At 43.1% G+C, this 26748-nt stretch overlaps 2 protein-coding genes across 4 annotated transcripts in view; one reads left to right on the forward strand and one right to left on the reverse strand.

Moving 5' to 3' along the window:
- Positions 1-18769, reverse strand: part of ERMARD (ER membrane associated RNA degradation) — a 36844-nt gene extending 18075 nt beyond the window's left edge. Inside the window, exons 1-10 of one of the 3 annotated variants that reach the window (XM_025194925.1) lie at positions 18603-18769; positions 14688-14856; positions 11285-11424; positions 10543-10644; positions 7780-7869; positions 6031-6128; positions 5013-5149; positions 2278-2392; positions 1526-1628; positions 1120-1149 (exon numbers count right to left, since the gene is read on the reverse strand). In XM_025194925.1, the coding sequence (XP_025050710.1) occupies positions 1120-1149; positions 1526-1628; positions 2278-2392; positions 5013-5149; positions 6031-6128; positions 7780-7869; positions 10543-10644; positions 11285-11424; positions 14688-14856; positions 18603-18671 (1053 nt within the window). In that variant the 5' untranslated portion in view covers positions 18672-18769. The remainder of the gene's footprint in view (positions 1-1119; positions 1150-1525; positions 1629-2277; positions 2393-5012; positions 5150-6030; positions 6129-7779; positions 7870-10542; positions 10645-11284; positions 11425-14687; positions 14857-18602) is intronic. The other 2 variants (XM_025194918.1, XM_025194934.1) reach the window with 2 other exon arrangements.
- TCTE3 (t-complex-associated-testis-expressed 3) lies at positions 18683-24109 on the forward strand. Its single transcript, XM_006016988.3, has 4 exons — positions 18683-18877; positions 21023-21238; positions 23048-23206; positions 23825-24109. Exons 1-4 carry the CDS (start codon positions 18791-18793, stop codon positions 23933-23935), a joined length of 573 nt encoding a protein of 190 aa, XP_006017050.1. The 5' UTR covers positions 18683-18790; the 3' UTR covers positions 23936-24109.
- Positions 24110-26748: the final 2639 nt, after the last annotated feature.

The raw sequence follows: 26748 nt of genomic DNA on the forward strand, positions 1-26748 counted from the left end.
GTCGTCCGGCAAGGACTCACACGAAGTTTGCTAGGCTCCGCGGGTCCGGTTCTTTTGCGCGCGGGAAGGGATACGTCTGGACTGCGATCGACGACAGGGAGAGGCTAGAGGTTGATCAGACCTCCGCTGCCTGCTTGAAATGCGTTGGGTCCGTAAGGATCCGCAGCGCTTAGAGATCTTCACACAGCGTGAAGTCTCCTCCTCCCGGTGTTCGTGGAGTCCTCCAACTTGGGCGGAAACCACTCAAGCCTTTTATAGGGCTAGCAAGCCAATCACTAGCCGCTACGTGTGAATAATTTAGAACTGGCCAATAATGGGACTCAAATTAGCATACAAATGGCGGGAACTCTTTGCAACGAGCATTTCTGTGCTGCAACAAAGAAATGCACCCTGCAAAGAAAGCTTCAATTGGCGGGAAATTCTCCCTTGCACCGGGGTTCTCTTTTGCAGCAGAAAACTCCACCGTGCGAAGAAGCTGCAATTTAGCGGGAACAATTTAGCAGTGCCGAAGCACACAAAAACAAAAATCACACCCTTTGGGGTGTGACACAAAATAGCTCAGTATGTCCTTTTCCGTGAAGTGGAACAGGATTTGCCAAAATATGCCCAATCCCATTTGCCCTCTGAAACAGGCATGTCTCAAATATTTAGCAAGAAAAATGATACTACAACTGAGGGAAAATCATCTTAATATTGGTCCAACATTACAGCAAAGGACTTAAAAATCAGTGGGAGTAAAAAGTGTGTGCGGTTTTGGGGAGCTAAAGATAAAAATGGAATACTAAACTTTTCATGCAAGTCATAACCAATTAAGTACCATCACTTACTGTTTGGAAATTAAGAAATAATACCCCTTCTTTGTACACTGATTTCAGCCACACTTGAAATACCGTACATAGCTTCAGGTACTTCGATTGGGCCCACAGACTAGATCTGGCTCCTAGACCCACCCTGTATCACTCAACTGGCCCATGGAGCCAAAAGGCTGGGCATCACTGACTTAAGGCAACAAGACCTGTGTTTCATTTGCTATGGTCTTGAATTCTAAGGTTAACAATAACTCTCTGTAGAAAACAAAAAAGTTTGATAGTCCCCCCCCAAAAATCACAATTAACATACCTCATCAAGGGTGGTGTAAAGAGAAGAAGGCTACAACAGAAGACAACAGTATTATTCCATCTTCGAGAGAAAAAAAAGAGATAATGATGTTAACTAACCTGACACACAGAATTTATTCTTACTAAATTATTTGATAAATCAGGGGTTACAAATTGGAATTATCCCTTATAGATGAGGAGCAGATGAAGACCTGAGTAACTTAGGCTCAAAAGCTGCTTTAGTGGAAATGTTATATCAAGTGTTCCTGTAGCTCTGCACTATTGGGCAACTTCTGACAGCGGTTGGTGAAATCTGGCCATGAGAAAAAGCTACTTGGGTAAGCCTAAGAATAAACTGTATTTTAAGACATCTGTTTTAAGCTTGTTAATAATAAATCATAATCAAGTTTATGCAAACACAAACCTACCTCAGCAGTTAGCAGTCTACTTGGACATTTATTAACTGTGGTAAAGAGTAACCTAAGTCCGGTTTCCAACTGAGGAAGTAATAATGTAATACAGTCAGCATACCTGCAAAGTTAGAGGAATTCGCATTAATTTATTTCTTCAAACACAAATCCTTATGGATAACAAGGGCATCTCAGAAATACTCAAAAAACAGTATTACAGCTGTACTATAGGCACCCAATCAAGATCAAAATCTCATTGTGCTAGCTACTATATTAACATGCAGCAAACAGCCAGAAAAAAATAAAAATCTAAAGAAAGACAAAATATGACAAGTCTGTGTAGTATTCAAAGAGATGGAAGGCTAAAGGAAAACAGAACTACAGTAACATGATTATATTGACCAGCAATATGCCAAGTTTGTAGGTTTAGACTTTTTTTGAGGTTTATTAAAATACTTCTATTTCTTAGTTTCATTCTTTAGGCTTTTCTTGATATTCTTGTTCAGACTTCAAAGTCTAATTTACAGGTCTAGACACATCACACACAGCTGTAAAGATGCACAGTTCTCTCAGTGCAGTTCCAAACACACAAAAGCAGAATAGTTGATTTTAAAATTATTCTGCATTCTAGTGAAAACTGGCTATTAAGCAGATAAAAACTAAAGTTTTGAAGGCTATGGATTTGACTTGCTGGTTTTCCCTAAGTAATTGATGCCTATGGTTTAAAAAAATATCCCAAGATTGGTAAAAATGGAAAATGGTTCTGTTACCTGTGCTGCCTGAAAGCTGTTAGTGCAGAAATCCAAAAGGGTAACATGATTTTTAACACAAAACTGGATCTCTTTGCTAGCTCCTCAGTTAAAGAAAGCACTTCATAATTAATATCTGCAGATCAGCAAAAATAGACTTTAATGATAATAATGGACTGGATATACACTGAAATGTAGATACACCTAATGAAGCAAAATTAGTCATAACAAAATTTTATTTTTGGGAAGATAATATGTAAAGGTAGACTTCACAGTTATTTCAATTACTTCAATCTAGTTAACTTCTCTTACCTCAGTGTTTCATAAATACCGTTTTCTTAGCCTTAGGGACTAAACACAAAGCACAATTTAAAAAAATTGGTTACTGTCACTTGGCAAGGCTCATTTTCTCTCTCCAAAAAAAAAAAAAAAAGGAAAGCTAAGAGTTCAGTGGCACTTTCATGGAAATTCTGCAGCTACTTCTGATGAACTTATACCTGTAGGTTTTATTATTCACTTAATTCTATGAGTCAGTGCTGTAACCCTTGCAATATTTATTTTTATATTAAATTTAATTTCATTCTGCTCCTACTTTGTCATTTTATGTCCTTCACAGTATCACCAAGATGTGTCACTAATGCTGTGAATGAAATTCACATTGTAAAGCATTTCTTTACGATTACAGAAGCGGAAACATTTTCTTTTTTAAGGAACTCTTCTATTCTGAAGGACAGTTCTGTGGCAAATGCAACAGCAGTAGAATTTCTTAACAAAAGGAAGACCAGAATATTATACTTAATTTTGCCCCAGAGGCCCAGTCTCAGTTCCACAAGCAGAGGGGAAAGCAGCTCAGAAGAGTGTTGAGTGCTCACAATCTGCATTAAGGTGAATGCCAAGGCTCTTGCTGATGCTCACAAAATAGTAAGACTTGACTGAATAAGACACAGGTGGACAATTATTTTGGCTAGAGGACCACTTTAGGAATTTGGGCAAACTGTTGCAAGCCAGAGGGGCAGGGTGGAGAATTGATACTATTGATCCACTGCTGGGGGCGCCAGATGGTTCTGGTGGGCAGGGTCTCCATGAAGACTGGCTGGGGCCCCCACAGGCAGGGCACACTCAGCTGAGTAGATGGGATGGGGCTCTATAGACAGGCGGGGAGCAGCGTCCAGCAGCAGGATGGGCGAGCAGAGGCTGCAATAACAGGGTGATGACAGCACAGGGCTGGGCCCGGGGCCTGGGGCAGAGACATGATCCACCGCCTGCACATCCATGCCCACAGAACTGGTGTGCATTGCAGGGATATGTGGGAAGCAGATCATGGCTCTACCCCAGGCCTGGCCCTGCATTGTCACCACCCAGTGATCCTGGCCCTGGCCCCTGCCTGCCCATCCTGCTCCCACACGCCACTTCCTGCCCACCTGTAGTCCCATCCCAACCGCCTGGCTGAGCATGCTCTGCCCACAGGGGGCCTGGCCGGCCTCCATGGGGACCCTGCCCACCCACTCCATTCAGTGCCCCAGCAGTGGGTGTGGGGCAGACAGGCTGGGGTTGCCTGGACAGTGGGGGCAGGACCAGGACCGGATCTGGTGGCAATGAAGTTAACAGCAGTGGTGGAGACATTAGAGGCAATAGCTGGAAGGAGCTTCATGCACCAGGACTGGCAGCAAAATTGGCTGCACGCATTACGGCCCAGGCTGCCCCTGCACCTAGGCTGGATAAAATCCTTTAGCAGGCCAGATCTGGCCTGTGGGCTGTATCTTGCCCACCCCTAAAATAAGCCAAGAAGCTCATGTGAATTCCCTTAGGCAGCCATCACCAACAATGATTCTACAGAGTCTGAATGAGAGACAGGAGGGGAAAAAAAAACAGTCTTCTCTGGCAAAAGGACCAGAATAAACTGAGATGGCCCTGCACCCTATCCTGTCTTAGGGTTGAATCCTCATCCAAGCAGACTGCACTGCCACTGGACCATGAAGATACACTGACCCTCAAAAGACAAAGACTTCCCAGAGGTAAACTAGATGATGATTACAGGGTTTTCACCATCAGTATCAGGAGACTAGAGAGTGTTTTAAATCTTTTATGAACAAGGTTGCCAAACATCTGGCCCACATGGCTTATTACTACAACTGTTGGAACTGCTGCATCAGCCTGGCTCTGGAAGCCAGGGGCTTAACAGTGATGGTGCTTTCCCCACCTTAACTTACCTGCCACTGAATTCAAGGCTTTTGTTGTTGCTGAGAACTTAAAAAAAAAAAAAAAAATCATCTGGAGGAAAGGGGTGAGGATGTATGCACACACAAATGTGCATACACCGAGCCACCCACACAACTACATTAACCCCTCTGAGTTCCAGAGCTGTGCCAATATTGCAGCTCTAGCAGCCATGGGAATTAAACACCACTTGTGCAACTTATGGGTCATCATGACTGCGAGAAGCTTCATGGTCCAGATCTGGCCCGCAGGACCAAATAAGTTTGATACGCTTGCTTTATAAGAAAGCTTAGATGACATACATTTAAATGCTTGTGCTTGATTTTGGAAAAAAATTCCCCAAATAACAGAACTTGCAACTGCATTAAAAATATTCCTGCATCTTTCACAAATTCATTTAACAGCCGTGCACAGATATTTTAATTAAGAGACTGACCCTAGAACTGTGGAAAACTAATTGTTTCCAGTGACAGTTTTGGGCTAACAAAGAACACAGAAGCCAATCTCAAGATGTCACAACTTCATGATTAGATACTTGCCTGGAAATATGTCCAACTCCTCCAAGTTACTGAAAGTTATGTAAGGTCGGTGTACTAAACTGAGTTTGTTTTGCACAAGGTATCTCTTTAGTAACTGCCCCAATCCTGCAGTTAAAAAAAGCAGCATAGAGCAATATCTAGGGAAAAACACCACTGTATATTAGAAGAGTTTATAAAACTGAATGAGTTTAAAAAAAAAAAAAAAGAGAAAAAAAAAGGTGTTTGTGGGCCAGGGGCATTGTGAAGACATGCATGGGGAGTTGAGATTTATTGCTTTTTTCCCCCTTGCAAGTCCATTCCTTCCCCATTCCTAACCATGTAGTACAAACATTTAACATCTGATCAAGTTCACAAGTAGAGGGAAATTTGGAAAAACCTATTTTCTAGCTGGCTCTATTTGCTCTTCCTCCTATCCCACGTGTGTCTTTAGTTCTTGCTTATTCTCGCTGCTGCTCAGGTCATCTGCTCAGAATAATTCTACTTTCCAACAGACAAGGCACCAAGTTTCCCACAAGAGCACAACTTGCTCATTTCCCAACTGACACAATAAGATGGATATTACAATATTTTAACTCAATTAAAAAATAGAGCAAAAGCAGCTACTGAGAGGACCTTCCCAGAAAACCCACCCACTGAGACTTGTCTGGAGGAGAGCTGGGAAAACCAATGGCCACAGTAATGCTATTGTGCAAAGTCATGAATTAAAAAAAAAAAAAAAAGTGAAATGTTGCCAAGTTTCCACTGTGCTCTGCTCTACTGCCTTTACTAGCTCTTCCCCATGCCCACAAACACAACTCCAATTAACCAGTTTTATATACAGTTAAGATATTCTATATGGAAAGGACAGGAGTGGATTCAGGAAACCTAGAGGTACCCAAAGGTTTGTAAGAAACAAAAATTCAATTAAAAATAAAATGAAAGCATACTACAGTTTTTACTTACTTCTCCTCTTGCTCCTAGACCAACTAGTAAAAAAGACATTTTGAAAAAATAATTTCCAAATTCACTTGCAACTTACTTTACAGGAATTTCTTGAGGGGAGGCAAATCCATGCCACAAAATGTTACGAAGATTTAGACCACGTGGCGATCCAATGAATACTCTTAGTACATTCATCTAATTAGGATAGAGAATGATTACCACATAAGGAAATATATCATTTGAACCCTTGTACACATTTCTTTTTGAGACTATTTCACTTACTATTAGTATCTTCCAAGAGATGCTCCTTTGCAAACTCCTGACAATTTAGTTGATCAGTCATGGTTTATAACATAGGACACAAAATTCATTTGCTATAATGCAAATGAATTAAAAGGGAGGTTTGTTGTCTTGACTGCACACTATCCAGCTTGCATATATAAAACGGGGTATACACTGGGAGCAATTAGTTGATAACAAAAGCTCCAAACTATGTGGATACAGAAAGACAAACAATTGGGGTGAAATTTTGTTCTCACTTGTAATCTAAATCCAAAACAGTTTAATTTAATTTGATAACTGTATTCTAATTTAACAAGGAAAAAAAAGTGGTTTACTAATCTGGGGAATCAGAAAAAAAATCCCTTCAACCTCTGCCAATTTTCTTTATCTGCAAGCTTGAACTACACGCATTATCAAAACCCTCAAATTAGATCAGGGGTCGGCAAAATGTGGCCCACAGGCCAGATGCAGCCCGCCAGGCTATTCTATCCGACTGCGGGGCCCCTAAACAATTTAGAAAATTAATATTTATCTGCCCCGGCTGCCTGTTACACGGTCCTCGATGGCTTGCCAAAAGTCAGTAAGCAGCCCTCCGTTAGAAATAATTGCCTGCCTCTGAATTAGATTCTTGAAGCAGCATACATTCTGAGGGCATCTACATGTGTGATTTACTGCAGTTGACTAATTAGCTCTGCAGTAAAGTGTCACTGTCTACACATACAGCACTATTAGGCCAGAGGAAACTAATTAACTCTGCTGTAGGATACTACTGACCGATACAAATACTCTTTTACCATACAATTATTTACTCCACTGCAATGCACATGTAGAGAATCACCCACTGACATTTTCCCACAAAATTAGTCTCCCCAAATTGAAGCGTGCATCTCAAGTGGGGAAGCTGATTTTTCTGCCCAGAACAGAAACACGGAGCTGCTGCAAATTGACTGCTGCCTTGTTTCTTTCTCTTCCCTCTGGCACCTGCAAGGAGGGAGGGGAAAGTCCAGGGGCAGATCCGAAGGGAGTGTAATGGTTACTTCACACCCTGCTTTTATTCCTTTTTAATTCTGCACTTACGGAGTCAATTGACTTCATGACTCATTATAAATCTACCCGATTCCTGCTTACTGCTCTTCACTCCACAGGTGTTAATGAATCTCTCTCACTAATCAAGTTATCCTTCTGTTGACAATTGTGCTGTCCTGAAGACTGTTTTTAGCTCTTTTAAAAAAATCCTAGCCCTGCCCATACAGTCCAGTGCTCAGCAGTAGCTATAGTTTCATCATTCGGCTGAAGGCCTGCCAGCAATTCAGCTATGAAAGTCCTATAACTGTAGCTTTTGCTTGACCAGGAAAGCTGAGTGACAGCCAAAACTCTAGAAAAATCTTTTCTTCTTCATTCTACCTTTTCCAAAAAAGAGGTGTGCATCTTATGTGGGGGTGTGTGGTATGAAAGAAAATACACTATTTACAAACTTTCTCATTTTAAGTTACACTTAGCCATTTGGTAAAAGGAAAGCCTACCTTACAGGCAATAGGCTCTAACTTGAAAACTATACACTCACCACAGATCGTCCAAAGACTCCAGCAAGCTCCTGAGATGCAAGCAAGTCTCTCAGAAGAAAAGGACAGTCTTTCCCAATTAGCAAGAATACCTTAAAAGTCAAAGCAGGATAGATATGCTCAGAAAGATCTCTCTCAATGCACATTATCTGCATGCTTCAAGTACACAAAAACTTAAATATTTTATGCCAATAACTACAGTCAATAGATCAAACAAAATACTTAAATAAAACCTCTACTATGGGCTTTATTGTGAAATAAAGGCAGCCCCATCTATCTTTTTGCCTGCCACCAAATTTCCAAACGTAGCGCTGCTCCTTGCTTTTACAAAAAGACAATTCAGATGATTTAGAAAACTAAAAGCCCTGAATGCAATGCTTCTTGCTCAAGCTCACCTTCTCTTGAAATCAGTGAGGGTCTGCTGCCTTCCCTTCCCAATATTTTCCGCCTGCCTCTACAAGGATTTCCTTTTGTATTTATTCTCCTAACAGCTAGCTCTTTTATTACCAGAAGATTAACTCAATTTCTTCAAATACTGGCATTATGACAAGAAACCTGGACAGAGCAGTCTGTTTAGGCCTCAGCCAGCTCACTATTTCCACATTTTAAATGGCCAACCATTAAGATTTAGCAGCCAGCTAATGTTTCCAGTCTGAGTGGGACATAACTTCAGAGATGGATGCACACTGACACAGATTCAGGGTTCAACCATTTTTGCTGTATCAACCACTGGCATTAAAAAAAATGTATGCAACCAGAATTCATAACGCATATATAGGTTTGCCACTTAGAGTTGCACATGTATATTTTTGCTATAAACTAGTATGGGACTCCTTCAGTGGTGAGTTCTGAGGGATGGTGTGTTGAAGATATCCAGGGGTCAGCATTAAGCTCAGCGGGGTCAGGGTAGCTGGACAATGGATTCCACCCCTCAGGAAAGGGTGATTTGTAGAGGATCTGCACCCCAAGACACTGACGATGCCTTGACTCTATTTCAACTGCAGACTTAGAGCACACAGGGGATCCAGCAGACACATCCTTGACAGCAGTCTGGAAAGTGTCTTAGTGATTCTCAACCAGGGTTCTGCAGCAGCCTGGAGTGCCTTAAGATTCTTTCAAGGGTGTTGCAGGTTAGTACTGTTAAGCATGCAAACATAATTCACAAGATAAACCCATAGATTTCAAGTAGGAATTCATTGCGTTAAAAACATTCTGGCCTTTTGTGGTCTTTCTGAATTCTCTGCAGGAAAAAAAAGTTCTCTTATTTTTCTGTAGTGAAAAAACAGGTGAAAGCTAAGAGTTGGCATTTTCCAAAGAGTACCTTGAGTCTAACGAGGGGTGTGTGAGTCTAAGAAGGTTGAGAACCACTGGCTTAAGAGGAGTTGCTTGACAGGATTCTGTCACATTCATCATGTATGCAACTTCTCCCAGATGACTCCCAGGAAGAATCCAACACATCTCCTTATTCATCTGAGGCAAGTCCTGGAAGACCTTTAATTCTTTCAGGTGGGCAGTAAATGGAGGACTGACAGCATCATCTGGGAAAGGGTGAAATGAATGGAGACCAGTGCCTTTCTAGAAAGTGGTCGTCCTTGCTTATTTTCTCTCCTTCCCTATCTTGGGGTTGAATTAATCATAGTGATTTATTCAGTGAAACAGACCTGGCTTTGAAAACTGTAGATGAGTTTAGGTGTCTTATGTAGGGGTTCACCCCTAGGTAACCAGTACAACTATGGCTCATATGGGTAGCAAAGAAGGTATGCTGGACACGCTCATGAAGCAGCTAGCTGAGGTATGCCATGGACCTTTATGGTCTTCCTACTCCCTGCAGAGATTCTTCAGTGCTTTCAAATTCTTGCTGTGCTACCCAATGGTAGTGAAGAGGGATACCTGGAGGAAGAAGTTCTGCTCTACTTCTTTAATGGCAAGAAACTGCTTTTTATGGAGAGTCTGACTTGTCCAGTGCTTTGTCTCAGTACTATTATTATGGGATGTTTGCAATAATCTGTGGTAGCCTCTTAATGAGGAGAGCCTGGAGCTAGTCTTAGAGAAAGCTCTCTTGGTGCTACATACTTAAGTGGCATTGGTAGAATTTGCCAGTCTACAGAATGAGACTCCTATGGTGCCAAGGATTTTAGTGCAGATGCATCCACTGCCATAGTATTTCTCACATTCAGTAAAGTCTGTTAGTCTTTGCAAATAATCACTCAAAGAACCTTAAAAATAAGTAATCCTTGTCATCAGAGACCACTTTAACCAAATACCATTCTAAAGCATGGACACTACAAAGAACTACATGAAAGGGAAGGCTGATAGAGTAAGATGATGCATTTCATACAGATATTGACTACGTGCAACCCAACACGCTGCAGTAATTTATAAGTAGGGAATTTTGGAACAAAGAAGCTTGAAATATCTATAAGATTTTATGCACATATTTCTAAAATGATCATAATACAAGGAGACAAACTGGAGGGGGAGAAGGGTTAAGTAACACAATTTTTGAAGTTGCTCTTATTCTATTATTTCCTCAACCTAATTGGTCAAATGACTTACCTCCTCTAACTTGGCCATTATGTCAGGAACTGTAGTTAGCAGCTGGCTTCTAGATTTTAATGCACTGCATGGGACTTGTACATTTAAGTGGCTGCCATATCTAGTACCATATGCAATGCAATCCTAGTTTCTCAAGTGTAATAAGAGCTCAAAGTCCATTTTTAACCTATTAAACCAAAAATGCAACAAACTTAACAATTAGCACTTACATCACCCAAAGCTCGTTCCAGACAGGATGTTAGTTTCATTAAGCTAAGTGCAATTGCTGTAACCTGCATACACTCCAGAACACCAAATACTTCAAGAAATAGCTGTGAAATTAAAAGAAAGAAAGTTGTTTCACACTGCCAGTGCACTGATATTAAAAAAAAGATTAAAATTATCAAAACCAAAGGTGAATATGATTAGTTGAAATGAAATCTCGTAAGCAGTCCCTAGGGACATTTTTACTGATTCTACAAATACAAAGTTTTCTGAACCTGAAATAAGGCTCCAGAAGAAACCAAACTGAATAATCACCACTTGAAATTTGTTTAAACACTCTGGTCACCCAATAGCTAGCCTACAACTCCCAGACCAGGTAATAGCCATAGAAGCACTATTCAAGGAAGACCTTTGTCCAGGAAGTGGACAAAGAAAAAGAAAGATCCTTGAAAAAAAGCAAATACAATCCTGCAAGTATTTTTCTGGGACAGGCCAAAACATTTTATTCACTTTTATAATGGTAATACACATACATAAATTGTAATTCTAAGGTCGACAAAAGCAGGAAATGAATACACTTCAATATTGTTATGTTGCTCCTACACACAAGGTAGGTTAATTTCAAATTCTGAAAACTAGAATGTGAAGATCAATGTACTTTGTTGTTTACTTATGTGATCTTTTTCTAACCCTTCCACAGAGCACTGGCTAAGCCAAAATAATGATTGCTAATATTCGTTATCCTACCTCAGTTGCGTTTGTCCACTGGAACCACAATGCATACTGAACTTCAAACTGTTCCGTGGTCAGGGATCGTAGGTGTAAGTGAACAGATTCGCATACAGGTCCTAGCAGTTGCACACTTTTGACATAGTCAATACTTTGATCTTAAAGTAAAAAACAGAAGTGTGACCACAGCAGCAAAAAGTCCCTCTCTCAAAGGCTATAAGAAGTTAAATAGTCCATATTTTATGTATACATTTCATACAGGGAATGTTTTGGCCAACCCACACTATTTTGCCAGTATTTTACTGGCAGTTTACTGCTCTATAGGATGCAGATGAAAAATATTAAGGGAAGATAAAATACAGGACAAAAGAAAATGCCCATCCCATATAAGGAAATTTATATTTAAAAAGGGCATGCAAACAATGGAAATTCAGTAAGTTAGAATTTAGTTTAGTGGCAGGCAATTATTTTGGCCAGAAGGATACTTAACAAGTTTTGGTCAGCTATTGAGGGCTGGACACAGAAAATCTTTTAGAAGATATCATTTTAACAAATTACAGATAAAAACAAATCATATCTTATAATAGATGTTTGATTTTTAGTATATTTTAATTTTATTTCAAAAAAATACTTTGTCCTGATTTATGCTGTTTGAGTTGTATATATGGAGGCACTGGCAAAATAGCTAAAAATGCAGTCTTATTCTTGTACATTGTGTGTGTGTGGTGGGGGGGGGCGGCGCACTGCTTGTGCACTTGGTCCCAAGTGCTGCCTAGGGGTGCAGGGTGCATGCAGCAGAGCTCACTTGGGCAGCACAGGTGAGGTCCGCACTGCCCACCCTGTCCAACCCACAGCTGCCCCCATAGCACTATGCACGGGGCCAAGCCCACCTGCTCCCATCCAGCGCAACTTGCCCCAGCCCTGGCCAGCACACAACTTCCCAGTGGGGCTGCTCCTGCTACTTGGGTGCTGCTTGGCTTCCCAAGCCTCCAGCAGCTCCTTCTTTTCCTCCTGCCTCTCCGAGAAGGGATGGGAGCTACAGCAATGCAGCTCCTGCCCCAGTGTTCAGGCTCCAGCTCACTTTCCATCCACTCTGTGCACCCAGCGCGATATGCAGACACTTGTGGGCAGCCGAGAGCTGGAGCCCTGCATGCTGGGGCAGAAACTGCCTGGCTGCAGCTCCCTCCACCATCCTGGAGGGGCAAGAAGAGGAGCGGGGCAGGAGCTGCTGGAGGCGTGGGGAGCCAAGCAGCACCCAAATGGTTGCAGCCCTGCAGGGAAGCTGTATACTAGGGCTGTGCGAAACTTAGGCAGCTGTTTTGGCCCATTTCGGTGTCTGAAACACCAAATGTGAAACGAAACAGAAGGCTCCAAAACATCTCCGAAACGAAATGAAACCATCTGAAATGTTTTGGAAAATGTCGGCGTTTCAGAGCCAGGCTTGCAGGGAAACAAAAACTAAAAGGGAGAAGGAAGAGGGGGTAAAGGACTTCTCTGATATTGACATCTGTAGCTGGTCAGTGTCTGCGATCTGGCCCGAGATCCCTCCTAATCCCAGTGCTCTGGGGGAGGGATGGCAGCCTGCTGTCATCCCACAGGCAGATCCGGGGGGGGAGGGGGGAGAGTCTGGCTCAGCCCCGCAGCCCTCCCAGGCGGGCATGGGCCCCTGGATCTGTGTGTAGGATGACAGCATGCTGCTGCCACTGGCAAGTGGTATGAGTTTTGCTTTGAACAGTTTGACAGAAACCCCTGCACCTATCTCCTTGAAACTTGGCAGGCTTCATCCCTGCAATTTTCATCCAAATCAGGCACGAAATAACAAAGTTATAGGCATTTTAGTGATTCCCCATTATAGCTTATGGCTGAATCACCGAAAAAGTGTTGAAACTCCAAAACAGATTCGGCCTAATCAAAACGAAACAGTGATCTAAAACACTGAAACAAATCACTGTCCCTCCAAAATGGCCAAATCCAAAACCAAATCAAAACACCCGTTGTCGCACAGCCCTACTGTGTACACTGGCTGGGGCAGAGACAGGGCCGGGACCAGTAGGTACAGATGAGAGCACAGTGTGGACTGCCCCATGCAGAGCTCAGCTCATGTGGAGCACCATGGGGGCAGCCAAGGGCCACATACAAATCAACTGGTGGGCGCTTGCCTGCAGGCCAGATCCAGCTTGTGGGCTGTATTTTGCCCATACCTGGTTTAGATCCATAGAGTCCAATACAGAAACACTGTTTGCGCCATCTGAAGATCTTGTCCTTCGCTCTAGTTCTTTTTTATAATAATATCACTCTTTGGCAAAAAGCAGCAAATCTGAGCAAGGGCGATGGGGTGCCCCACAACATCAATACTGTCAGGTATGCAAACTTGATTCACAATATAAAATCTCAGATTTCATATAGGAATCCAGAGCATTTAAAACATTCTGACCTGCTGTGATCAGAGTTCTTTGCAACAGAAAACTGGTCTATTATTTTTCTGTCTGCACTCCATTCACAGAAAAAAATGAGTAAAATCTCAAGTCTGGCATTTTCCTAGGGATGCCTCCAGTCTAACAAGGTTGAAAACTACTGTCAAAATTTGTAACCAAGAGAATAGCTTCCAAGTTGACCTAACATTGTAGGGCCAACCTTTTTTTGCAGGTTAGGCCGCCAAAAGTTAGCTTTGCTCCTTCCCCAAGTGCCACTCCAATGCCCTTCTTCTACCTGATCTGCGGCTCTGCTTTCTGATCCCTGCTCAACCTGCTGCTCTGCTTTCTGTTTCCTGGCCCATCTATCTGCCACATGCCATGCAGAGGCTGCTCATGCCACAGGTTGGCTACCGCTGAACATCAGACCAAGGCAAACAGCATCACATCTCTCTTTTGCTGCCTTTGGAAATGAGGGACAGCATTTACCCTGAAGCAAACTTGTCAAATTAAAATTCAGCAGATTTGTCCCGTCGTGCCTTCCACAATGGTTGAAATGTTATAACACATTCTATTCTATAGGCAAACACTCCACCACCATATAACTGATATTCCATTAATCACTAAATGAGAAACAGCATTGGAAAACAGCACGTCAAAGCATTTGATCTTCTTGCAACAGGTGGCTAAGAAAGGATGTAAACCAATGGAGGGGGAGAGGGAGAAGATGCCAAAAAGAAGGCTTTGTTTTGCTTTAAATATTCTCTCTCTTACAGTAACTTTTCCAAGCCACAATGAAAAATGCAACAAGTACTTGAAAATATATATTTTCTGTTTTGGTTTTTACCATTTCAGGAAGGGGGTTTTAAGGTTTAAAGTTCCTCTTGAAACTGAATTCTACAACATATAGTGCAGTAACTGCTGCACCACAATCAAATATCCCAATTAGTCTGGGTTTACTTAACCTCTGGTGTACTTTTGCTTTGTTTTCAGTCATAGCAAATACTAGCCTGATTCGAGGTAACACACACGTTCCGAGATTGTTCTCCAACTTACTTCACCACGTTTAGACACAAAGTTATTAATATCATAGTTTTCTTTTATCTCAAATCCAAGTTTGCAAACCATATAATGCACGGCGGGAGAAAGACAGGTGGTGATTGATTCAGGTAATGACATCTGGAACATAAGATAAAAGACATTTACTATAACGAGAAATGACTATGAAACAACTAATTTTAAGCAGAGAGAATTACTGCTGGGGGTGGGGGGAAGGAACCAACCCTGTAACTTGGAGCTTGTCTGAAGTTGTATTCTACAAGGTGATACACTCTGCTTCATCTGAGGCCATGCCCACTCTGTAAATTGACTATGCCCAGTGGTATGACCCTTAAGCACTCTCTATGATTGTACAGTGTAGCTGCATCAAGGCTAACTTGCAAAGCAAGATAGCTAGCTGGCACCACCAATCAGAATCGATAATCATCTCTCACACAACATTACGTGGATATAGCCATACTGCTTCTAGTCAGGAGATGAGTACACACAGTATTAGATTGCACTGCTGCAAGCCACAAGTCTGTGGTCTAGATACAGCCCAGGATGTTTACAGGTAACAAGTTGGTGCTCTGCAAGGGTAACTAAACTGGATGGACCACCATACTAACACTGCTGCACTGCTTCTGGTGGCACATGCATGGGTAGCTCAGGTATCTGCACACAACCCTGAACTGGTCAATATAGACATAATCTGGGCAAGCCAACATAAAGATGCAAGAACAGCAACTTTGCAAGAAAGACCACCAGTCCCACTAATTATTCTGAATTAAAACAAGATTTTTATGGGGCCAAAATGTTCCACATCTGCCTAGAGTGGATATCCACTTTCTTCCAAGGCATCTGGTACTAGCCATAGTCAGTGGAGGGCAGTAGCCTAGGTAGATGACAAATCTAATTCAATACAGCAATTTCAACACAGCAATTCAAGGGCCACCTCTATAAAGAGTAACTCATTCTGTTGACAAATTTAAATGAATAAAGTTAAAATTTCTTTTTTTGTGGTAAAAGATTTTTCTCAAACCACTCTGAGTATGTATCTAGTTTGGGAACTGATTTATTAACAGTAAACGCAAAAGGAAACAAACACTGTGATATAAGTTTATTAGGTTGACTCTACTGTAATTTTTTTCACTAGAGATCCAGACAGCAAATTACCATGTAGAACCATTAAGTGCAGGCACTTAAACTAGTTAAGAGGCCACCTTAGTCCCAGCTCTGGGCTGGGTAGTTAAAGTCCAGGGGTTAAAAAAAAATGGGAAACTTGCCAGGCTACAGAGGGTGGCCCCAAGTACCCCCTTGCAGGCTGAAACTTTGCCAATTCTGTTTTTCTCCTTTAAAAGAGAATTAATTTTGAAAGTTGGCTCACAACCCTTTCATGCAACCCACAGGTTGAGAAACACTGGACTACTTCAACCCCCTGCTCAAAGCAGGTCCATCCCCAACTAGATCATCCCAGCCAGGGCTTTTCCCTTGCTGCAACTTGGGGGCATTGCTCCTTGTTCTGTCATCTGCCAACACTCAGATCAGTTTAGCTCCATCCTCTTTCAAACCCCGCTTCAGGTAGTTGAAAGCTGCTATTAAAATTACCCCTCAGTCTTTTCTTCTGCATTCTAATGAAGGTCTCTGTTTTTTGCTTCCATCTGAACCAGAACCACAGCCTGCAAGTGAAACTTCTATTTTCCCTTTACTAGGGTAACCATACATCTCGGTTTTCCCAGACATGTCCTCTTTTTGGGTCCTCCCATCTCTGTCTGGGTGGGGGGGGGTTTAAAAATATCAATAAGTGTTTTGGATTTGGCTTTGGTCAGCATTGAAGTTTTTTCCGGCCCTTCCCAGCTTGCCTTAGCAAGGAGCTGCATTGGGCTGGGGGAATAGGGTGGGGGAAACAGTGACTGGACGCAGGGGCACATGCAAACATATGTGGCCAGCATACAGACAGGCAGGGTGATGGAATCATAGAATCACAGAAAATTAGGGTTGGAAGGGACCTCAGGAGGTCATCTAGTCCAACCCCCTACTCAAAGCAGGACCAGCTCCAACTAGATCATCCCAGCCAAAGCTTTGTCTAGCCGGGTTTTGAAAGCCTCTAAGGATGGAGCTTCCACCACCTGTGTAACCTGTTGCAGTGTTTTACTACCCTCCTAGAGAGAAAGTTCTTCCTAATATCTAATTTAAGCTTCCCTTGCTGCAATTTGAGACAGCTGCTCCTTGTTCTGTCATCTGCCACCACTGAGAACAGTCTAGCTCCATTCTCCTTTGAACCCCCCTTTAGGTAGTTGAAGGCTGCTATTAAGACCCCTCTCAGTCAACAAAACCAGTCCCAAGACTGACTCCTGGGGCACTCCGCTAGGTAACGGCTGCCAGCTAGACATCGAATCATTGATTACTACCCTCTGAGCTCTGACTTGCCCTGGTGAATCCATACTGACTGCTCCTAATAACATTCTTTTCCTCCAGTTGCTTAGAAATGGATTCCTTGAGGATCTGCTCCATGCTTTTTCCAGGGACTGAGGTGAGGCTGACTGGTCTATAGTTCCCCGAATCCTACTTTTTCCCTTTCTTAAATATGGGCACTATATTTGCCCTTTTCCAATCATTCAGGGCATCTCCTGACCACCATGAATTTTCAAAGATGGCCAGTGGCTCTGCAATCACATCAGCAACTCTCTCAGCACCCACAGGTGCATCCCATCCAGCCCAATGGACTTGTACTCGGCCAGTTTTTCTAAGTTGTCCTTAACCTGTTCTTTAACCAGTTGGCTACTCACCTCCTCCCCAAACAGTGCTGCCAGATGCAGTAGTTTGGAAGCTGATCTTGCCTGTGAAGACTGAGGCAAAAAAGGCATTGAGTACTTCAGCCTTTTCTGCATCCTCAGTCACAAGGTTGCCTCCCCCATTCAGTAGGGGACCCACACGTTCCCTGATCCTCCTCTTGCTACCAACATACTTGTAGAAGCCCTTCTGGTTACCCTTCATGTCCCTTGCTAGCCACAACTCCAATTGTGCTTTGACCTTCTTGACTTCAACCCTGTGTGCCTGAGCAATGCTCTTATATTCTTCCCTATTTATTTGTCTATGTTTCCACTTCTTCTAATCTTCCTTTTTGTGATTTAGTTTGCTGAGCAGCTCCCAACTAAGCCAAGCAGGTCTTCTGCCATATTTGCTAGTCTTCCTGCACGTTGGGATGGTTTGTTCCTGCACTCTCAGGAAGGGTTCCTTAAAGTACAGCCAGATCTCCTGGACTCCTCTTCCCCTCAGTCTGGCTTCCCAGGGGATTCTGCCCATGAGTTCCCTGAGTGAGTCAAAGTCTTCTTTTCCGAAGTCCAGGGTCCTTACTCTGCTGCTCCCCATTCTTCCTTTCCTCAGGATCCTGAACTCAATCATCTCTGGTCACTGCTGGCAGCTAGATGCAGGTGGTGGGGGCAGGGGTTGGAGGGCCAGGGCTTAGGGAGTGTCAGGGGGTGTGGATGTGTGTGTGTGTGTACAGAATAAGGGAGTATGTGGTGGGGGTGGGGTGCCTGCCGGTACTGGGGAAAGCTGTCCAGGTGCTGGAGCTGCAGCAGCTGGAGGGAGGCACCTGCCCCTGCAGCAGGGGAAAGGGATTGGGGGGGGGCCTTCAGGGAGCTGCATGGCCCGGCCTTGTATGCCCTTGCTTGCAGGGGTGGGGCTGCTGAGAGATGCTGCAGGGCTGGGAAGAGTAAGGGGATGCGGGGGCTGTGGGTCAGAAGTGTGGGGCACCGGGAAGGTGAGGGGCTATGGTCGGGAGTGAGGGGCACATCACTGCCCACCCCCCCGCAATCATATTACCCTGCCCCCGGCCTGTCTTCATGGGTGGGAGGGGGACCACAACCCCGCCCCCCCTCTACCTTCGTTACTTCCGGGTGCCTCTCTTTCCGGCGCACAATCAGTGACGTCACCGTCGCTGCTGCGGACATCACGCGTGGGCTAGAAAGCCTCGCTTTCGCTGCACCGGGGGGGAGGCGGAGGCGGGCGCTGGGTGGTCCGTGCGGCTGTTAGGAAGGAGCGAGGGGGCCCTCAACGTCTCGCCGGCCACATGGAAAAGGCAGGGCAGAAGCTGCAGCAGCCGCCGCTCCCGGGGGGCGGGGCCAAGCGGCGCACCAGCATGTTCGAGAAAGAGAATGTGAGGGGCGCGGGCTGAGCACGCGCGCGCCCCCCACTCCCCCAGCTGTTGGGAGGGAGGAGCCGCGCCTTGATTTCCTAGTGCGCATGCGCCCCCGTGGCGGACCTGTTGGGTGACGTGCGCACGTACAAATTGTCTCATGGGCCCAGTTCAGTGGCTACCCATGGCAGGCATTGAGCTGAGTACCCGACCTCGCCCTGTTCAGCTGAGTTGTTGCCATCAGGCTCTGAATGGTCTCTCCACAGCAGTGGTTTGGGCAGCTGGTGCCTTCCTGACCTACTGGGGATCCTCTCCCTGAGGTCAAGGCAGCCCTGTTTGTGAGGGGCTAGCTGGGCATAGGGCCTGGTGTTTTTGAGAGAGTCTGAAAAGGGGCCCAGTGGATACAAGGCAGCTGGAGAGAACAAAGGCTGAGAAACGGTCCATTTGCCAGGCCCAACGTATGCTAGAAGCAAGCAAATGTCTTTATGCACATTTGGAAGGTTTCAGGAGAAAGGCGTGACATGAAGGGCCTGCCTTTCCCCTCTAAGGGCAGCACAAAGGTCCTAGCATCGAACTCCCCACCATGGTGCCATGACCTCAGGAAGATGAAACTTTGTAAATTGACAGCTTGCCCCGCTTAGAGGTCTGAGTTTGCGTGACCAGAAAGCAAAGTTTCATAATGGAAAGTGAGCTGCAGTTCAGCTGGGGCTGGGATTCTGCAGAACCTGTGTGTGGGTAGGGCAGCCACATGCAGGTGGCTGCTTTCAGATGATTCTTCCATTCTTGAGCCTGGAAATTCTAGAGATGCCTCCTCTCTCTAGGGTTTGGAGTGCAAGGGGTTGGTTATAGCTGTGGTGTTTTAAGGGCATATGCAAACAAGGTTCTTTAGGTAAATGTGACTGCCATTATTAGACCAACTCAGTAGTTGGAAAAATTGTTCTTTGCAAGCTTTCGGGCACAAACACCCTTCTTCAGGCATAGGGAGACTCTGCCGGTGTTATACGTTCTCCGTGCTGGAATAGAAGCCAGCATACGAAATGCAGGTCTGTGAAAATGCCAGTGTGTGGCAGTGAGGGTCAGAGGCCATGGGAAACAGTAGGTGCGAGACAGGTAGGTGGGGGGGAATGTTGACCTGGTGATAAAATGTAGCCGGTAAAATGTAGAGAAGTTACCTGGGGTTACTGGATGTTAGGCAACTTATAATGTGCCATAAATCCAATGTTTAGTCCATGAGCTTTTGTATCCAGTAGATGTATGAAGTGTAGTTCATGGGCTTGGTTATGAAGTATTTTGTAAAATCCTTTTGTGTATTAGAACTGAGAGATTGGAGAGAGAGTAGTTATCTTGTGAGAAGTGTGCGTAGGGTAATCCTCTCCATTTTACTGGCTACATGCTATCGCCAGGCCAACATTCCCCCTTCCTTCCCCCACCTACCTGTCTCATACCTATTGTCTCCCATCCCCTCTGAGCCTCACTGACAGACCTGCATTTTCACAGACGTGCATTTTACGTGCTGGCTTTTATTCCACCATGGAGAATGTATAATACTAGCAGACTCTCCCTATGCCTGAAGAAGGGTGTTTGTGCCCGAAAGCTTTCAAAGAACAATTTTTCTAACTACTGAGTTGTGGCAGGCAGCCAGAAGACCAGAAGCGGCTGCACCAGTGTCCACAGCCCCAGCCTGGCTCATTGCTGGGGATGGGTACATGTGCACCTCAAGGCGGGTGGTGGAAGGGGCCATGGCTGCACTGCCACAACAAGGGTTGGGCCCCTTGCTATTCTGCTGCCATCTGTCCCTGGCATGCCAACGTCTTACAAATTGAAGTTGTGGGTGTTTTTTGTTCTCTGCCGAAAAACTTTGCCAATCCCTGAATTAAAATGCTTCTGTTTTACATTACATTTCCATTTTTACCTTTTCTCATGCCAAGGCTCTTGTCCCATTTTAATTGATATAGGCCTGTGGAAGTGTTTGCTGTTCTTGTTGAGAGTTTTTAATGGTTTCTAGTACCCAAAACAGAAATGAACAATTTGCAGTGTAGTCTTTTCAAGTATCTCATAAAAATATCCCACACAAAATCTGCCTCTTTCTTCCTTTTGGTTCTTAAAAAAACTTGATTCTCATATATTGAATTATGATACCAAGCTTTACTTTTTTTTTTTTTTAAGTTTGCACAGCTGCTGAAAGAAAGAATCAGAAATTCAAGCCATGATGTTTGTGGTACAGAACCAACGGAAGAGGAATCTATGGCAGAGTTTGGGAAAACTGAATTATTTGCACTGAAAGCAATGACAAAAATGAGATATGCCAATACATACAGAATGGAGCCAAACAATAAATTTCAGGCTCATTTAGTAAGAAAGAAGATTCAGCAGATACTAACGGTAGCGTAGTATTTTCATTTAAAATGTCAGTGTATAAAATGCTTAATTTTACTACAAAGTTAAGTGCCAGTCCTGCAAAGACTAGATGGGGCCCTGTAAAGGTACCTAACATTAAGCCTGCGTCTAGATCTTTGTAAGATTGGAGACTTAATATAGCAGTAAAGTTTAAACAGTTATAAATCCATCCTTAACATCACAGTGGGTCTTATCCTGAAAGGTGCAACCTTCAAGTTTCTTGCTGAGTATGGAATGAAGATGGGAGCTGAAGGTTCTGACATTCTTATGTTAATGTATTGAGATGTTTCAGGGGTGTAGGTTGTAGCCGTGTTGGTCTAAGGACATAGGCAGACAAGGTTTTTCGGGTGAATCCGATATCTTTTATTAGATCAACTTAAAGATATATCAGAGCACTTTCCACAATAGAGTACTTAAAACTCAATTGGACATACAAAGAACTAGAACTCTTGGTTCCAAAATGATACCTTTTATTAGACCAACTGGAAAATGGCAAGAAGTACACCCCTAAAACTCAATTGCAAATTTGCAAATTTTTTTTCTGGTGATATGCAATTTAAGAGTAAAGTGAAATACCTCTGTAACATTACCATGTGATTCGTTGTCACATATGAAGGTCAAGATTAAATAAATGCAGGATTTTTCTCCAGAGAATTTGTAGAGACAGTCTGCAGCTGCTAAATACTAGAGAAATTTCTAATAGTTACCCTGAAAAATTATAACTAACCCCTGTAACCAGAGTGGTTTTCTGGAAAATTTTGAATGGGAAAATTTTCCAGAAAAATGTCCAGTGCCCTGATTTAGCATGTTTATTTGACTTATATTTAGTAAACAAAACTAAAGAAGTACATCCATGTTAATGTTATGTCCCAACAGCCACAAGTATTTGAACTGAAATATTTGATTAGGAAAAAAATTAAATACAGCTCACTTAATGTGGTTTAAATCTTATATTCAAACACATTAAAAGCTTTATGTGGAAAGAAATTATTTTTATTGGAGTACTTGTAAAAATGTAAAGACAACACACAATAGCATGTACTTCCCATACACTGTTTGTTTAAATTAAAAAAAAAAATGAAGGCACTGAAAACTGCCGACACACTAATTTTAGCACACCCAAAGACCTGTGCATGATATACCGTGCTTTGGTTTTGATTTGACTTGCACAGCCAATTATGTGAATTCATGACTTGATTTTTGGTTTGGATTATTATGTGAGTGTATTTACCCTTCTGTTTACAAATCCACAAAACATATATGTACTCTCTCACAAAGTTCCTGGGGATAATCACCTGAAAAACATTAATTACAACTTTGAAACGGTCAGGCTTGCCTAATATTGTATTGGCATCCATTCATTGTTACTAATGAATTTTATGAAATAATGAATTTTTAGAAATGGAAAATTTCCCACGGAAAAATAAAGCACTGGAAAATTTTCTGCCCCATGTCTCACTACAGATATGCTGTAGATATGCAGACTAGCGTGTTCATAGGTTCCTTTCCATTAGGCTGAGCCTGAAGAAAAGAGAAAATGCATATGTATTCATTATATATAGAACTAAAAGGAGAATTGTTAAAAGTAATTAAAGGTCACATTATTATTATTAATACAATTATTTCACAGTAAAAAGGATAGCTTATTTGTGTGGTGTGCATCATCTTTTGTGCTAGCACTCAAGCAATTTATTTCTGTTTCTTTGTAGCTAAAATTACCGAAAGTTTTAGAGAAAAAACATGATGGAGATTTTTTTTTTAAAAATTCATAATTTTTTAAAACTCTTTTGATAGAATAGACTTCAGGAAGTTAATTATGATGGTGAAACTAGCAACTTCCTGTGTACTTCAATCTCAGAAGAAATAATAGCATCTGTCAAGGCAATGGACTTTGATCGTTATAAGTATGTAGTAACAGTACTAACTGTGGAAAAGACAGGTCAGGCAATAAATGTGAGTACACAAATTAGTTTGCTCATGGTATTTCAAAGCTAAATTAAAAGTTTAGAATTGTATCATGTCTCCTGGCACTTTGAACCACATTTGGGGTGGTTGAGAGCCACAGTAAATTAGTGGAAGGTGGCTCTTGGAATTCAGGTACACAGGGAGCAACGGTGCCACGTAGCAATAATCTATCATATGTATATGTCAGTATATGGAGGGCATGTGGAGTTTTTACACCTTTTGTTTCGGTAAATTTGGTAACAGAGAGAGAACCACTGAATTACAGTTTTTACCTTCCAGGTTTTGGAAAGTAAGATCTCTTAAATGTGATTTTCTTTGAAGGAAAAACGTATTTCACGGTAACATAAAAATATGACACAGAAACATATATATATTAAAAAAAAATTAATTAATTAATACAAGTAATATAATGTAATATAAAGAATTTAGTCATGCCCCTTGTCATTTTGCAGTTTTATATCCATTATTTTTAATACAGTCATATAAACTAGCAGTATCTCTGTAATGCTGCATGTTCATTTTACATTTCTAAAGTGAAAAAATATTTCCTTAAGACTTGTGCTATTTAATGAGTTTCTATGTACTTTGTTCTTTTCTCCCATATAGATTGCCAGCAGATGGCTCTGGGATGTTGCAAGGGATGACTGGGTTTCAGCTAAATGTGAAATGGAATCTTTTGTTGTATTGGCTTTGCTAGTTGCCTGTTATTTTGAGTAATTTTTCTAAAAGCTGCAACTATTAATGTATCTCACAGCATTGTGAATGTTTGTTCAAAACCTTTCAAAATATTGTTGAATGCTTTCTTTTAAATTTTGAAATAGCTGATTTGTTAGAAATCCACATACTGTACTTTAATTCTTTCGAGTTTTATTTTAAAAGAAACTTCAGAAATGTGTGTGTGTGTTGTGCATATTATATGTCTACTGCATTTCTGTGTCTAAAAATTAATGATACGTTTAAGGCCACATCTTGCAAGGTACCAAATGTCACTTCCAGCAGTTGCTAAGCAATGGATTTATAACAAACTGCAGTTTAACAATTTCATTCATTAAAGCAAAATGTTCTACCTTTGCAGGTGGAATTTGCAACAGAAAAGTAACATTGTATTTTCCCCTAGGTCTTGTCATATTCATCAAGCTGCACAGGAAGCGTTTGTACAGGCCTGGTATAAGAAGCCACTGTAATGTAACTTATATTTAAAAAACTTTGATTAGATTAAATATATTTTCTCTTCTTTAGTCAACTGTTACTTCTTATCCTTCTTGTTAAACAGTTTGGTATTTGAAATTTGGAACATCCTGTGTAAATGTGTCTTTACCCAAATCTAAATTATTCTGAATTTAAAATGACTTCCCAATAATTAGATTCTGTATATGGAAAATTCATAAATTTGTTGTAATTTTCCATGTACACAATTTAATTATTGGGATATTGTCTTAAAGTCATGGTCCCCACCACTTCAGCAGTAAAAGGATTGGTGAGGGGCGGGCAGCAGGGGGAATCAGATAGCCTGACCCCTGTCCCTTGCTCCCCTATACCTTTCCTCCCCTCTACTTGCCCCACTGCTGCCTGCACCAAACAGTGCCTGAGTCCCCTTCCCCCTTGCTCCTCCCTATGCCTTCAACCCTTGGCACCTCCCCCCGCAGTGCTTTTCCCCTTCCACTTGGTCCCCTTGCTGCCTGCTCCCCAGGCTTTGTCCCTGGTCTTTCCCCCCACCTCTGCCCCGCCATCTGGGGCCCCCCACAGCCTTTGTCCCCTTCTGCCACCTACGCTTTTCCCCCCACACACACAGCCACTGCCCCCTACCCCAGCCCCAATGGTTCTGGCAGGGCTCCATCCCTGCTACAGGCCAAGGCAGGGGTCATGTAGCTGTGTCAACCTGGCCTGGTAGCAGGCTGCTGCTGGTTGGTTGGCCTGGGCTGATGCTGGAGCAGCTATATGTCCCTGCCCCAGGCTGGAGTGGGAATGGACCCTGTTGGAGCCAGAGAGTAAGTGAGGGGTCAGGGCAGGGGGTGGTGGTAGCTTCTGGGGGGTAGGTGAAGGGGTAGAGGCTGCAGGAGAGAGGGTAGGCAGCAGCTGCAGCTACAACCACAACTGTGGGTCAGTCAGAGCTGCAGCACTTGCCTCCTGACCCACCAGACCAGCCACCTTGTACTTGAATCTAAGATGAGGAGCATTCCCCCCCCCCCATTTAATCTTGGATTTGAGTAAATGCAGTAATGTTTTGTACTACCAAGCCCTTGCCTCTAACACAGACAGATCTTCAGATTAGAAATGTCACTTAAGCAGTAGCGTAAGTGAGGTGGGATGGTGGGGGCACCAACCCTGGGCTCCAATTTAGAGAGGTGAGGAAACCACTGCCCCATGTGCTGCAGAACTGCCTAGTTACATGTCTGCTTATAAATGTTCACACTTGGCTTCAAGCTAAACATTGGGCCTCAGTCCAATAAACACTTAAGCAAATGAAAGCTTTCATATTTGTGCATTTAAATACACGTGTATGGTCCCACTTCTGCAAATTCTTAAATATGCAAAAGCAGGGGAAGATGGCACCTTAGGACTTGTATACAGTTGCATGGAGTCCCAGTGTGTATAGAAAGGCATAAGCCAGCAGGGTGCTTTAAAATAAAACATATTGGATGACCTTTATTTCAAAGTGCCCTGCCGCCATTTTTTCAGCACTGGGATGCTGATACACGTGACACACGGGTGCTTTTAAATAAAGTGCCTGGCTTGCTAACTAAAGTGCCTGGCACCGCATCCCATAGCACATGTAAAAATGCCCGTAAAGACTAAGAAAGGCTTAAGCTTTCATAGGCTACAGCCTACTGCATACATTCATCTGATAAAGTAGGTTGTAGCCACCAAAAGGTTATGCCTTTCTGAATAAGTTAGTCCATGGATGCTCAAGCCCCAGCCCACAGGCCACACCCGGCTCCCAAGCCGTGTCACCCAGCCTGTAGGGCTCCCCAGTATGCTGAAAAACCTGGGGGAAGCACTGGCAGCATTAAATGTCACTTGCCTGCTGCTCAGTGTCTGGACCTATGGAAAGCCCCAACACTGGTATAATTGCGGGGAGGATGATAGGGGTAACCACTGTGCCCCAGCTTGGGGGGGATGTTGGGGAAATAGTTGCTTCTGACAGCTGTGTATTCACAATTATTTCAACAGCAACCTGAAGTTGCCCTTTTCACTTTGCTGTGGGTGCCTGACTGCATCCCTACATTGCTGGCCTCTCAGGCTGGGCAGTATGGCACAGCATCAAAGCCCAATCCCAGCACACAGGTGTGGTGCAGGACCCAATCCTGCTGGGCATGGGTGGCGTAATTTGCTAGGGCCTGATCTCAGTTCGTGAAGCCCAGTCCTGCCTGCGGACCAGGTCCCTGCCACTTATCTGGCCCACGGGTCCAAAAGTTTGAGCATCAGAGTTAGTTTATAACTGCTTTCTGCCTGACTTCAGACTAGTATGGTTAACTACCTCTCTTTAAATCTGTGGTTCTCAGGCTTTATAGGCTCAAGGCCCCTCTCAG

The sequence above is a fragment of the Alligator sinensis genome, unplaced genomic scaffold, assembly GCF_000455745.1.
Source record: "Alligator sinensis unplaced genomic scaffold, ASM45574v1 scaffold448_1, whole genome shotgun sequence".
NCBI classification, from domain to species: Eukaryota; Metazoa; Chordata; order Crocodylia; family Alligatoridae; genus Alligator; species Alligator sinensis.